The following is a 15,621-nucleotide window of genomic DNA, read 5'->3' as shown; positions in this document are numbered from 1 at the left end:
CTTGCTTTGTGTAAACATCTCCTATTTATCTTTTAAGATTCAGCGTGATTTACCACTCCTCCTAGGGTACCTCAGCTTCTGACCCTTGCAGGATTAGATTTTCCCTTCCATCATCCTTTAATGCTTAATCCTTCATTTTATCTACCAGCCTGTTAACAATCATCCATTATTTGAGGCTTCTGTCCGATATTTTAGCACTTTAAAAGTATGATCATGTCTTTAAGTCTTCTCTCAGTTCCACACACCTACCCCGGGTCTGGGGAGCAAGTACTCTGTAAATACTGGGTAATGAATTTATGAATGGATGTTTGCTTTGAGTATGTAATTCCATTGCTCTGTGTTCCTTCTTGCTTTCTGAAGAACGATAACAAAGACACTGTTGTATGAAATTTGGAAAAGAGAACAAAAACAATCCAAGATCTTAGATGAAGTATTCAGGTTACTGCCGTAAAACAAATAGGTGAATTTATCATGTTCATTCCAGAAAGAAAAAAAAATGAATATAAATAGAGTCTTAGATTTAATACCAGGAAGACACCGTTAATTTTAAAGTCTTGCTGTATTTGAGAGGGAAACTGGACAATTTGAAATATCAGAGGGTCCCTATTTCACATCAGCATAAAAATAGTAAGTATTTTTTTCAGGCAAAAATTAGAACTCTGTTCAAAAAGGAAGAGAAACGAGAATACTGTTATCTTGGCTTGTTTATTTGGCAGTTAGTTTTTAATTCCAGGGACTTTGGCAATCAGTATATTTATATGTAGTATGTAAATTAAAAAAATAAATGAAAAGGGAGTTCCCATTGTGGCTCAGCGGTTAACGAACTCAACTAGTATACATGAGGATGCGGGTTTGATTCCTGGCTGCGCTCAGTGGGCCAGAGATCTGGCATTGCCGTGAGCTGTGATGTAGGTTGCAGATGAGGCTTGGATCCTGTGTTGCTGTGGCTGTGGTGTGGGCTGGTGGCTGTAGCTCTTGATTCGACCCCTAGACTGGGAACTTCATGTGCCATGGGTGCAGCCCTAAAGACAAACAAACAAACATGAAAATAAGAATAAAAAATAAATGACAAAATAGTTCTCTGAGAAATTTTTAAAAACTTCAGTTTTTTTTTGGACTTCGGTGATGCAGTGAAATGTTCTACTTCCTGATACAGAAAATATTCTATGGAGAGGAACAGAGACATCTCTCTGATCAAGGAATGAAAGGAAAAAATATAAATGCATTATGAAGGAAAAAAAAACTTGGCAAGCCTCTGTTTTCAGATGCAATACATTTCCTCATTTATGTTTTCATACCTAAGAGTTTCACAATGTTAGGATTATCAAATTCTGCCATGAGAGCTGCCTCCCTCTGAAAGTCTGCTTGCATGTCAGCTGAGGCTTCTTCTTTGAGCATCTTCACTGCCACCATTGTGAAAGGTTCATAGGGAAGTAAGCCTGGGGCCCTGAAAGATACATTTATTTAGCCAGAAATCAAAAATCGGGAGAATCACACGTAGTCATATTATAACTACCCACATTTATACACATCTCCCTCTTCCTGGCTTTTCCCATAGGCTAGCCATAGAACCAAAGAAAGAAGCCAATGGCAGCTCACACATAAAACTCCTTGACTCTTAACTAATAAAAAGAAAAAAAAAATCGCTGGGGCTATTTTCAACATAAAGTTTGAAAAATGCACTGTTTATCAATTATAGGAAATCCAAAGTATTAGCATTACCATCCTAACCCCTTCGTCTCCAGACCATGTATTCATCCTTATATCCCTAAAGGGCCTAAAATGGTGCCTTGCATATTTTCGGTCCCCAGTAAGTATTTGTGTGAGATTTTCTTTAATCACGTCACCTCCATACTGGGGCCAGTATGAGTAGAGGTAAGGCTGGGTTCCACTCAAGAGCACCAGGCCAAAGTGACAATTGCCACGTGTGACAAGTTCACATTCTGTGGCTCAGCTCTGTGTCTATGGAACTACGTCCATGCAGAGAGGGTACTTTACTCCAATTTACACAAAGCCATTAGTTGGTCTAGCACGGGCCCTAATACATACTCTTTTCTTGAGCTCATTGTTTTCTCAAATCTTTGCATTTATTTTTTCCCTTTTCTGTCTTGCCGTTTCATGGACATCTATTTAATATCCACACGTCAGGTCCTGAGTTCTTAAACTGAAACACTAGTTCAAAGAAAATTTTAAATGAAGTGGAAATTATAGCAACTGAACATGGAAGAGATTTGAGAAATATTTACTAAAACTAATGCAAGAAATGATGACTTCAAAATGTGTGACAAAATTCTCCACTGAAAAGGAAATCTAATTAAAGTTTGCTAATTGCTTTTCATTTGAACACTGGATAAGGATGCTCTCCATGTACTTAACTCTATTTTCCAGCAGAGAGGGTAAATTATTGAGATTCAAAGTACAGTACTCAATACAAATAAAGTTAATGATGTGAATAATTAACTAATTTGATAACTATTATTCATATCAGACATCAAGGTTACAGCCTGGTAACTTTTCAGACACAACGTATTTCAGTGGATAAGTTTTTTGTGCGGGCAACTTTACCTGGCTTGAAAGACCCTTCCAAATGCTCCCTCTCCGATATCTCTCACATATTCAATGTTATTCCTGGGATACTCCAGGCTGAGTAATTTGGGATTCAGAAGGAGTGGCATCCTCTGGTACATGGGATTGGGATGAAGTCTATCCAGCAAAAGCTCAGAAGGAAGAGTAGTGAGGGTTACTGCCGCTGACTCTCTGCAGTGAAGACAAATAAGATCAATGATGAGCTGAGGATCAGGTGAGATCTTTGAACTCAGACTTAGGTTCTGAAGAGACATGGTGTTTAGGAGGAAACAAGGCACACTCTACTAACTTGACCGAAGATCAAGAGCAATGATGCATTTTGTTTGGTTGGAGTCCTAAAGACACTTTTCTTTTCCCCAGGAATTTTGTCACTAGCCAATATGGCAGTGGGGCTGGAGAGGGCTTATAGGGAGCAAGAACAGCTATAATCTTCCAAATTGTGGTTTAGAGTCTATCAGCCATGAAAAACTAGCCTTAGGACATGTGATCCTATACCAAAATCATTGACATTTTTATTTAAAAAAATTTTTTTTGGTCATTTTAGGGCCACACACCTGGCATATGGTGGTCCCCCGGCTAGGGGTCGAATCAGAGCTGTAGCTGTTGGCCTACGCCACAGCCACGGCAATGCTAGACCCAAGCCATGTCTGCAACCTACACCCCCAACTCAGGGCAACACTGGATCCTTAACCCACCGTGAAAGGTCAGGGACCCAACCTGTGTCCTCATGGATACTAGTCAGATTCATTTCCACTGAGCCATGACAGGAATTCCTCATTGACATTTTTAAAGGTCATGGTCAGGGTGCTTAATTTTAAAGCAAGGCAATGGATGTCAGAAAGAAATGGGCAGTATTCTATATAGTCCTCCTCCCTTCTCCAATGTCAGTGCTAAATATATAAAGGTTTTTAAAAGGTTACTACCTGTGATTAACTTAAACTATTATCTCACCTTTTTGTATTTTTCCATTGTTTTCGTCGTCGGCAGCAGTAGAGGGTGATTATGGTAAGAAGCACAAATATTGCAAAGCTGGACATGATAGAGATGATTACAGTCATGGAGTATGTAGGTGAGACAGAGAAGGAGGAAGAAGAGGAGGAAGGCACATTTGGAATGTCCACACTCGGCTTTGAGGATGTCATTGGTGGGAATGCTGTAAGTAAACAACACTTTATTTTTATTATTCGTTCTTAAACTTTTTAGAAGCAATTTTTGTATTTAAGCAATCACTAAACTAAATTTAATTTTAAGACTAAGTTTTTAATGTGTCAGGTTCTCCCTATTTATATATCTATAAAGTCCAGTCCAATAAGGTCTAGTTGTAAGGAAACCCAGCTGCAGAATCACAGAATTTTTTTTTTTTTTTTTTGTCTTTTTGCCATTTCTTGGGCCACTCCTGCGGCATATGGAAGTTCCCAGGCTAGGGGTCCAATCAGAGCTGTAGCCAATGACCTACGCCAGAGCCACAGCAACGCAGGATCCGAGCCGCATCAGCAACCTACACCACAGATCACAGCAACGCTGGATTGTTAACCCACTGAGCAAGGGCAGGGATCGAACCCACGACCTCATGGTTCCTAATCGGATTCATTAACCACTGCGCCATGACGGGAACTCCAGAATCACAGAATTTTAAAGATGAGACTCAGAGAAAGGAAATATTTTTTTTTTCCAAGACAAATGAAGATCCTGGGCTAGTGTCCTTTATACTCTTCATATTGTTTATGACCTGACAACAAGCATGGAAATTTTTGTTAAATATTTTTATGAAGTTCTGCTTGAAGTCAGGATTGTTTAAATCTGAGCTTGTATACATATTTGTTGGCTTAAAAACAAAATGGGGGAGTTCCCGTCGTGGCGCAGTGGTTAACGAATCCAACCAGGAACCATGAGGTTGCAGGTTCGATCCCTGGCCTTGCTCAGTGGGTTAAGGATCCGGCGTTGCCGTGAGCTGTGGTGTAGGTCACAGACGTGGCTCGGATCCAGCGTTGCTGTGGCTCTAGTGTAGGCCAGCAGCTACAGCTCTGATTTGACCCCCAGCCTGGCAACCTCCATATGCCGTGGGAGCGGCCCTAGAAAAGGTGAAAAGACAAAAAAAAGAAAAAAAAAAACTCCAAAACAAAAAAACAAAATGGAAGATTAAAATGGAAATATTAGGACACAAATGAGAGTTTTTACTCATCTAACAGTTGAAATTCTGTCAAACTCCTATTTAAAAGGTCAATGCGGAGTTCCCGTCGTGGCGCAGTGGTTAATGAATCTGACTAGGAACCATGAGGTTGCGGGTTCGATTCCTGGCCTTGCTCAGTGGGTTAAGGATCCGGCATTGCTATGAGCTGTGGTGTAGGTTGCAGACGCAGCTCGGATCTGGCATTGCTGTAGCTCTGGTGTAGGCCGGCAACTGTAGCTCCTATTAGACCCCTAGCCTGGGAACCTCCACATGCCGCGTGAGCGGCCCTAGAAAAGGCAAAAAGACAATAAATAAATAAATAAATAAATAAATAAATAAATAAATAAATAAATAAATAAAAGGTCAATGCAATACATAAATAAGGTAAATTTTATGTCACTGCTGGAAACCAAATAATGCCACATTCATATCATTCTGTTCATAGGGTGCAAAGTCCATTGTATATCTATTAATACAATATTCTTAATTATATTTTAAATCCTTTTGATTGAGTAAAGACTAAAAACATGGATAGAGAATATTTTAATAATACAATCAACGAGACTATCTTAATAGTGAAGAATGAACTTTATACCCTGAAAAGAGAATAAAATTTATTTTCAGTTATTTGTGGGATGGTGACAGACACAACCTTTTATGTCAGGCCACAAAGGGAGAATCTCAGTGAATTTCAAAAGAAGAAATTATGCAGGTCTATTCTTTGATCAAAGTGCAGTTAATAGTATATTAAATAAAATCCAATGGGACATTGAAAAAAATTTAATAACTTTTCAATAGAAGAGTAGAAAATAGCCATCATTACAGATTACAAAATAACTTCCTAACAGTGCATGTGAAATTTGGCCAAGGAGGTGCTCAGTGATAGCATTATCTCCTTCCATTAGATAAAAAGAATGAAAGTAAATGAACTAAGCATTTAAATCAAAACTTTGGAAAAGAAACAAAAACTACAGAAAACAAAAGAAAACAGGTGATAAAGTAACAGCCATGTACAAGCAAAAATTAGTAAGTTAGAATACACATAACACAAATGAGAGAATTAAAAAATAGGTCAATAGTTGGTCTTAGAATATTTAAAAGTAGTCAAATCAATGACATTTTAATTTTAAAAGGAAAAGAAAGGCACAAACATACAAAATTAGGAATGATAAAGTACTTTTAACAATAGATTCAAGGGTTAATAAAAATGAAATGGTATATAATTATCGACTAATATTTAAAAAAAAAACTAAGGAAAATGATGGGAACATATTAATTACCAAATCTGAAGAATTAGAAAATCTGAATATAGCCATAACCAGGAAACTTAAGTCATCACAGAATTATGGTTATATTCTCTAAGTCTTGGAAGAAATAAGATTTCCACAGTTTTATAATGTTCCAGTAAGAAAAAAATCTTTCAGATTATTTAGGAAGTTATTGTAATACTAATATCACAACTTGACAATGTTAGCACAAAAGAAAAGTGCATACATAGATTATAGAACATAGATTTAAAAGATCCTAAACAAAATATTAGCAATTGACTACAGTATAGTAAAAGAATAATGATTTAATAGAAGGAAATCTATTTATATAACACTTCACAGTCACCAGAAAACTTATTGCAGTAGATGCCTAAAGCCATTTGAAACAGGACTCTTGTAAAAGTAGAGATTTTAAGGGGTGCCCTTGTATGACTTGGTCTAGACATGGGCACAGTGATTAGAGCACCAGTGGCTGCGCACCAGTGGCTAAGAAAGTGGTTTTGAACCCTTTGGAGAACCAATTTGATCCCTGCTGTGACTCAAGCTGTCACCTGAAAGGAGAACATCAGCACAGCAGTCAAATATCTGTGCAGGACCAGTGACGCATTTCTAATCAAGCATCATAGAAACGGTGGACTTAGCAGACTTTGCAGTTCCTCTGTGATTGTTTGAAAGCTGCTTTGACTTTCTTTGGACTGAGTCATTCAAAGATTTAAAAAGATTAGCCCAAGATGAGTAGGGAGGGGGCCTTAAATTGGAGAGCTAAACTCCCTGCTGATAATAAATCATTAACATGGTCATTAAGAGATAGGGAGAGGTGACTATTTTTGCATCTGGATTTCACCAGAGCAAGTCATACGTATTTAACATGTAAGGGATGGTAATGAAGTTTGTGACATTGGCAGTGTAATCTCATTAGTAAATACAAGGGTATTTTTTTATCAATAATATCAGAAGGTGGGAGTTCCCCTTTGTGGCACATCGGTTAATGAATCTGACTAGCATCCATGAGGATGCAGGTTCGATCAATCCCTGGCCCCACGCATTGGGTTAAGGATCCAGCGTTGCCATGAACTGTGGTGTAGGTGGAAGACCCAGCTCAGGTCCTGCATTGCTGTGGCTCTGGCATAGGCCAGCAACTATAGCTCCAATTAGACCCCTAGCCTGGGAACCTCCATATGCTGCAGGTGTGACCCTAAAAAGCAAAAAAAAAAAAAAAAAAAAAAAAACAAAACTGAAATTGGAATTTAATGGCATAGTAAAAAAAAATTCATGCTGATTTAGCAAGATTTATTCTCAAGATGCAAAAATTAGTATAGATTCAGCAAGAATTTTGCTTCATGGCTTTAGTTGTTTCTTCCTTTGTGGATAATTTTATTTTGTCATTCCTTGTTTATTGTTTCTGATCTATTCTCATCTTCCCTAGAGCAACATCAGTGATCTCTTTGGATTCAAAAGATCAATTTGGATCTCCTATTTCTTTCCTTTTTACTTATTCTTCTGTCATCAACTTCATCTCTTTATCCTTTTCCTCTGAACACCAAGGGAGTCTTATTCACTCATCCATCCATACATAAATGTATTTATTACATGAATATTGCTTGTTAGGTGTCAAGGAGACTGTGGTAGATATGAAAGAGTCTCTATATTAAATTGTTCAAATGGTAAATAATTAGCAAGCAGATGATTACAATAAAATATAAGGAGTGTCACAAAAGTGGTGAGAACAAGGATGCTTGTGAGAATCCAGGGGTAGCCCAAACCCAGGTATAGGCATCCTGGGTATGTTTTCTAGAGTAACTTTAAATATAAAGGGTGAGTAGGCGATAACCAGTGGAAAGTGTATGCATGCATGTGGCTGTGGGGAAAGGGAGTTGGGGGGAATAAGAGAAGGGAAATAGAATTCCACAGAGACAGAATAACGTGTGTCAGAATCTGAATCAAGCATTTGATTTTCTAAAAAGGTACCTATAAGTTTCATTGTTGAGTTGGGGAAAGTTGTAGGTAAGGCTGCAGCTTTCAGGTCTAGGTCATAAAATACCTTGCATGCAAACTCTAGTAATTTGGATGTTGCCTAGCAGTAAATGGAAAGAACCATTAGAGAGTTTTAAACAGTGAAGGAGCATGGTCAGCTTTTGCTTTAGAAAGATCACTTGGCTGCATCCTGACTTCCATGGTGGCTGATTTCAAGCTACCGGTGAAGTCTCAAATGTGGTGTTGAAAAGAGATGATCAGTAATAACTGTTATACAGAATATCTACCACACAGACAACAAGAAGAAGGAGAAACTCTAAAAGTTTCTATCTAGACAGATGGAGCAAATTACTTAACAGGAAAAAATAACCAGACTCATATCATGCTACCCATTTCCAAAACTAGAAGCAAAAAAGGAATAAAAGCACATCTCTAGACTACAGAGAGAAAAGAAATATCATTCAAGAATTCCATCCCTAGCTCCTCTAGCTTTCAACTATCCAGGTAAAAGAAAGCTATTCTCAAGATATTTGAGGATTCAGAGATGCTGTTACCCAAGACCCAGTCTGAGGAAATAGTTCAGCCTGTGCAGTCCTACAGAATCCTGGAATTCAGGAATAGTGAAATGCCTGCTGAGCAGACAGGGGATGTATATACTACAAAGGCATCACATGCTCAAAAAAGATATTTCATTTCAGTAAAGGAAGTTATAAAGATGAAAACTATTAAAACTGTTCAAATAAGAAGGTAATTTTTTTTTAAAACTTCCATCACCCTTCAAAGTGAACCAGTGATATTCTTGAGTTCACTCAGAATTTGAGAAACTCTTTAAGAAATATTTCAGAGCTTTATACACTCCCTCAGAATATGGGACACTATATCTAAAGGCGCCTTCTCTGTTCCAGTTCAAACTACCTGAAGCCAGTTTCTTTAATAATAATTGCATTTAACCCAGGGAGCCCATTTTTAGACAATCCTCACCATATGGTCAGAGGAAATGATCAGTCTATGACATTGGGAGTTCTCTTTTTTTTTTTTTTTTAACATATACCAAACGTTTCATAAAACTATTTAGCTAATCTATGCTGCTCACCATTCCTTCTAATCCATGTGCATGGCAGAAAAATGGATGCTTTTGTGTGTGTTATTCCTATCTAATCTAGGATTAAAGGGCAGCACTTTTCCTACAGTAAACCCTCAATGAATGCTTGAATGGATGAATGAGTAAACAATCAAAGGATAATAAAAATCACAGTCATCAATTAAAAGTCCAATCACAGTAAACTTCAGCTGCTTATAGGACAAAGAATTAAAACATTTCTTTTTTCATTCTTTAAAGTTGGGAACAATTTGATAGGCCTCCAGAATGATATTTTTTTTAGGGTTTTCCATAGCTGTTCTTGTTTACCAGCTCTGAGCGATTCTGTTGTGACCAGTAGCATTCTTTTTTTAAAGACTTTTAGTCTTATTCCTTTAAGTAAGCTGGTAAAATCAAGTCCTGGCATTTAGCCAAGTGCAAAAGCAATTAGGCCTGGAACATCTATCCAAGGAAACGAATATAATTTGAGTCTTAAAACACAAAGCTTAGAGGATGTTAACTGACATAAGTTTCTTTTGCAAATTTCATTCTGAAGATTTCTGCTTTGTGGTAGGTTTAAAGTACCATCTGATACAAGTTAGTTTCTAGGACACCCCTTTATGAGCAGCCTTCTCAAATGACCTCCTAGGGATTTTGAAATGACCCTTTTTTTTTTTTTTTTTTTTTTTGGTATTTTTAGTGCCGCACCTGAGGCATATGGAAGTTCCCAGGCTAGGGGTCAAATCAGAGCTGCAGCTGCAGGCCTACGCCACAGCAACAGCAATGCCAGATCCGAGCTGCATCTGCGACCTACAGCCACAGCTCACAGCAACTCTGGATCCTTAACCCACTGAGCGAGGCCAGGGGTCAAACCTGTATCCTCATGGATGCTAGTCAGATTCGTTAACTGCTGAGCCACAACGGGAACTCTTGAGGCGACCCTTTTAGAAATTATTTGATTTGATCCTGTAAACTTTATACTGCAAATTAGCTGTCTTAAAAAATAACCTGTCTTCCAAAAGAAGGATCTGCTGTCACAAAGGAAGAGCATGAATTGGCTCAAGGAAAAAATAAACGTTTGTTTTCATCTATCAAGCTTTAGGTGATTGAAAACTCATGAATGCAAAATCACAAGGTGCTATTTTAAATTGGCTTATTTTATAGCCATAGAAGGGATAAAGTCACTTCAAAACCTTGAGGCAGGAGATAGGATGTGTGTCATTCACTAAATCTGGTGCTGTCCAGGGCCTAATTAGGGTGTGTTCTACCCTGGGTGAGTATTGTGAAAAGCCTTTGAGAAGGCGTGTACACTCTGTTCTGGACATCATGAAGTATGGGTGTAAATACGCATGCACGAATCCAGTTACATACACATAAGGTTCCAAGGGCACAAACAAAATTACTTACTTGTTAGGTTTTCTTTTTTATAATCTGAAGGGGAAAGGATAAAAATTTGATTTAAATGAACATCCAGACATCTCATATGTTCTGTGAGAGAATGCTAAGAAATGCAAGTTCTCTTTCAGATTTTTGATATACAACGGGCAAGACATTCTTCGCATTTGAATGCGAAAAGATCTCGCCTTTGAAATTAAGTCAGCTGTTAGGGCTAACCACACAGTTCTTTACAAATGAAGTTCATTAAAGCAACATGCAAGGGTTCAGCTTTGTTTTGTGAGGTCAGCATTTTCAAACATGTGGCTTATTTTTGCATGCTGAAAAAATCAGCTTCACGGGCTAAGAAAGAGGACTTTATCCCTTTATTCCACTCCTTTGGCAAAATGTGAGATGTTTCTTAGCCATTCTCTGCACATTCCAGAAAATGTTATAAGCTCTCATCAGATTCCCTTAAGAAGTAAGGTAAGATCTCAAGCAGCAGTTAAAAGGAGGGTTCTTTAATTTCTTTTAGAACCGATGGAATAAAATCCTTATGCTAACTGATGCAATTAGGAGACCAGTAGGAGTCTGTTATTAGGTATGGAAGGAAAGCAGAACTCAAAAAAAAAAAAAATTAGAAATGCCTAGAAATATTAGGAGATTTAAATTCACACCTTAGTTTTCTCAAAATGGTAAATTTCTCTGAACCTCCAAAGTCTCGTGAGAGCTCCATTACCTAAATATGGCAGTCTGGTACAGGCCATGGGGTCCCAGTGCATGCTGGGGAGTTTGTTGCATTCTGGCACAGAGAGCAGATGCATCTCAGATCTGTAGAGTCCCCTGTGGGTCTTTTCTTCCAACGCCAGCCATTCTTTTGCACAGAAGAGCTCCTTGACCGCCAGGCAGTATTCTCTAAGATAATTTAGGGAGAACAGAATTGGATGACTCATAGCCATGTTGAAGCCAAATTGACGGTGGAGCCTAAATCCTGTATTTTCAAAACATCATCATAGTGCACTGTCTGTTCTTGCAAAAGTGTTTTTGTAAAGATATTTTTATTGTAAATAATGTGAGACATTATGCAATATAGTATATTATCCTATGAGATGAAATGCTGTCTTGTTTATTTTGAAAACATAATTAATGCTACTGGAGAAAAGAAACTTCCAAGTTCAAAAGGTAATAGATTAGGAATCCCATATATGTTTTTTTCTTTTTTTTTTTCCTCAAACTCATCTCAATCTTAAAGTATTTACAGAGGTACAGAAACAAGTTACACAGAGCTTTAAAAGCACACATACTAAAGTCATGGATCATTGTCAAGCAGTTTCCAGCCTGAGAGGTTTTCCTATAATCAGGGCTAATGCGCAGAGGCTGAGGAACACAGTTGGTGGCTCTGCATGCTTTGTTCTCTGAAACAGAAAAGCATCAGCTTCCTGGAAAGTTATAGGAGGGCATGTGGACCTAGCCTTGGAGAAGCTGAGTCCTGTACCATTGCTATGTGCACTTCCATCTGAGAAAGCTAGAGTCCTGTCTATTTGAATATGAAGCTGGAATGTCTCTATATTATAGTATGAGTGAAGAGGCTGAAGACTAGGTGACTAGTTGGATTCATTAGAATTTTGTGGATTAATATTTGGTCAAACTTACCATATAGAAAAAAATATAGACAACACAGGAGAAACTAGGTTAGTTCCAAATTAAGATATTTGGGATTCATCCTACTGTATATCACAGGGAACTACATATATCCAGTCTCTTGGGATAGACCATGATGAAAGATAACATCAGAAAGGGGAGTGTATGCATATGTGTGACTAGGTCACTTTGCTGTACAGCAGAAATTGGCACAGCACTGTTAATCAACTATACTTTAATAAAAGTTTTTTTGTTTTTTTGTTTTTTTTGTCTTTTTCTTTTTTGGCTTTTCTAGGGCCGCTCCCGTGGCATGTGGAGGTTCCCAGGCTAGGGGTCCAATCGGAGCTGTAGCCTCCAGCCTATGCCAGAGCCACAGCAACACAGGATCCGAGCCGTGTCTGCGACCTACACCACAGCGCATGGCAACGCCAGATCCTTAACCCACTGAGCAAGGCCAGGGATCGAACCTGCAACCTCATGGTCCCTAGTCAGATTCGTTAACCACTGAGCCATGACAGGAACTCCAATAAAAAAAAATTTAAAAAGATATTTGGCATTCATCCTAAGAGGAAATCAAAAGTAATTAAAGAAGTTAAGGATAATAACAGCAATGTCATTCATTCATTATCTGAAGTTTCCAGAGAGGAGGAAATCATGTGTCAGTGTGTACATACGTGTGTATATGTACTTACATGTTTTTTTAATATGCATGCCTGCACTGCCACTTTCCCAGGCAACCACTTGCCTGGGACCAACTGAGCTTATACTGAATGAAGGGCTATGCATAAAAATGTGATGGGATGATACCATGGGGGTGATGAGCACAGCAATGGGATACAGATTCTTAGCATGTCTGCAAGGGAAGGGGGAACAATGGGGCTTTAAGGCTTCTGAGAGGCTGAGGAGCTGGAGAAACATTTCTTGGCTTGCTTCTTATTCTGCCTGGTCCCATCCTCATGTCACTTAAGCACATCTTTCTGCATTCAGACATTGCAATTAAACTGTGCACAGTCAATATGGGACAAACAAAAACAGATGACCAGAGACCTGTTTGGAGGCTGTGTTATAATTAAAACATACATCTTAGAGTTAAAAATCAACAACAACCATTTTCCATATAATGCAGCCTATGCTCAAAAACTGATCTAGGGTATACATGTTGGAAAGTTACTCAATAAAAGTATTTTGTGCTATTAGACAAAGATATACTTCAATTTTCATTCTGATTGTTCCTCCAGAGATACTTAGATGTCAAGTCTGAGGAAAATATGATATGAAGTGAAGAAACAACAAATTATATTGCTCTCATAATGTTCCCAAATTCTCAAAATCTGCAGTAAGTTGAAGAATGGAGCATTCTTTTTTAAAAAAATGACTTCACTGTAGTCCTTTTATGCTAAGCAGAGTGCCCTAAAATTATTTCAATGTTTAAATAGCTCCTGGTTTTATCAAAACAGCTGGAAATGTGTTCTGTTGGTAGTTTTCATGAAAAGAAAACAGTGTCCATCTAGTTTCTAATATATACCATGGGTACAGTTTATCCTTTAATCCTCCAACTCTGTTTTACAGATAAGAAACTGAAGTAGCTAAGACCCCGTAGCTCTAGAAAGCAGTACAACAATATTTCAACTTTATTCTATTTAGCTCAAAAGCTAGATTGATTCCTGTACTTTCTATACAAGAAGTAAATAAAGGCAAAGATAATTCTATTGAACATGGATTTATAAATTTCAACATGGAAAGCATATGGGAGGTTTAAAGAAATATCTGTTTTATAACTATTCCACTCCCTCCACCCACCATGAAACAAGAGTGTCAGTACTTAAAATTAAGAGATTGGGTGGAATGTATTTTCTTTTCTTTTCCTTTTTTTTTTCTTTTTTTTTTTTTTTTATGTTTTAATGGCCATACGCACGGCATATGGAAGTTCCCAGGCTAGGGGTTGAATTGGAGCTGCAGCTGCCGGCCCAAGTCACAGCCATAGCAATGCTGGATCGGAGCCACATCTGCAACCTACGCCACAGCTTGAGGCAACGCTGGATCCTTAATTCACTGAGTTAGGCCAGGGATGGAACCTGCATCCTTGTGGATACTAGTCGGCTTCTTAACCTGCTGAGCCACAATGAGAGCTCCATGGGAGGAATGTATTTTAGTATTCTGAAATTTTCACCAAGATCTCATATTTACTGGCAATAATACCAAAACACATGAACTGTAGTCTATATTTTCTCTATCTTGGCTTACTAATGAGGTGTGTTTTAGTTTAAGATTTCATTTTTTTTTATTTCCTGGAAAGCAGGGATATTTATGAATATGATAATGATGTGAGCAATAAGAAATGTAATAGGGAGTTCCTGTTGTGCCTTAGCGGGTTAAGAATCTGACTAGTATCCATGAGGATGTGGGTTCAATCCCTGGCCTCGCTCAGTGGGGTTAAGGACCCAGTGTTGTTGCAAGCTGTGGAATAGGTCACAGATGCGGCTCAGATCCAGCATTGCTGTGGCTGTGGCCTAGGGCGGCAGCTGCAGCTCCAATTCAAGCCCTAGCCCAGGAACTTCCATATGTCGTGGGTGCAGACCTAAAAAGAAAAAAAAAAATTAATAGAATATTATAACTTTGATGACAATTTCTAGCTCAGAGCCCTAGTATTATAGGGTATCATAAATGATTCTGATGTTAGGAATTTTGTCCAAATTAATTACCTTATATTCTGGACCAGAGCCAGCTTTACTATGGCACATGACAACTTCTCCTTTTGAAAACATTTCCTATTTGCAGACAGACAAATGGAAATTCCCCAGTTATTTATTTTTAAAATTTTACCTGCAAATGGGTATAGGTGTAGGTACTACCCCAGGGTGGCATTCTTGGAAGATGTGGTTACACAGCAAGGCTTCTGCAGCTGGCCGGCAGAACGGGCTCACTGCCTTCAGTTCATTCCAGGCCGTGTGGACCAGTAGTTCTTGGGCCTCCTCAGGGTCTGCGTAGGAGTTGTTGAAGAAAACAAGAGCATCTCTTGCCAGGACAGCTTTACACACCTCCCGTCTATACTGGGCGCAGTAGCCTTTGTTTTCTTTCTGTGGTTGACTGCAAGAAGCAGAGAACAGCATTCCCTATGGCAGGCTATTAGCATCCAACTTGCTTCCCCCCCCCCCCCATTTCCACATCTGTACCATGGAAATAGAAGACTGTACTCACAAATTGGTTGAAAGTTTCCATCTGAATATTGTCTTTATATCCAGCAGCAATTATATCCCTCTACTATTCCAGTGGGCTAGGATGAGGATCAAGTGTGATCACATTTGTGGAAAGCTTTGGAAATGATCAAGGCCAGGATGGATGGGAATATTTTTTATTATTTACATCGTAAATAAAATTGGACTTCACATTTCCTTTCCTTTCTTCCTCCATCCCTCCTTCTTTCTTCCTCCCTCCTTCTTTATTTCTTCCTTCCCTTTCCTTTTCCTTCCTTCCTTCCTTCTTTCTTTCTTCCTTTCTTTCTTTGTCTTTTTAGGGCCGTACTTGCAGTA

At 38.5% G+C, this 15,621-nt stretch overlaps 1 protein-coding gene across 2 annotated transcripts in view; it reads right to left on the bottom strand.

Moving 5' to 3' along the window:
- The window catches only part of MUSK (muscle associated receptor tyrosine kinase), a 105,921-nt gene that overhangs the window by 6,159 nt on the left and 84,141 nt on the right, over positions 1 to 15,621 (bottom strand). Inside the window, exons 9-14 of one of the 2 annotated variants that reach the window (XM_021074443.2) lie at positions 14,915 to 15,178; positions 11,190 to 11,365; positions 10,484 to 10,507; positions 3,538 to 3,739; positions 2,566 to 2,757; positions 1,299 to 1,447 (exon numbers count right to left, since the gene is read on the bottom strand). In XM_021074443.2, coding sequence (XP_020930102.1) covers positions 1,299 to 1,447; positions 2,566 to 2,757; positions 3,538 to 3,739; positions 10,484 to 10,507; positions 11,190 to 11,365; positions 14,915 to 15,178 — 1,007 coding nt within the window. Of the gene's footprint in view, positions 1 to 1,298; positions 1,448 to 2,565; positions 2,758 to 3,537; positions 3,740 to 10,483; positions 10,508 to 11,189; positions 11,366 to 14,914; positions 15,202 to 15,621 lie in introns of those variants that run through there. The other variant, XM_084992427.1, reaches the window with a different exon arrangement.

The sequence above is a fragment of the Sus scrofa genome, chromosome 1 (genome assembly GCF_054392235.1).
Source record: "Sus scrofa isolate SSC_HxYL_T2T_F1_AM1 chromosome 1, Sscrofa_HxYL_maternal_Yorkshire_Landrace_v2.0, whole genome shotgun sequence".
Lineage (NCBI taxonomy): Eukaryota > Metazoa > Chordata > Mammalia > Artiodactyla > Suidae > Sus > Sus scrofa.
Note: the sequence above shows the minus strand (reverse complement) of the source record. Positions and strands in the feature narration are given on the sequence as shown.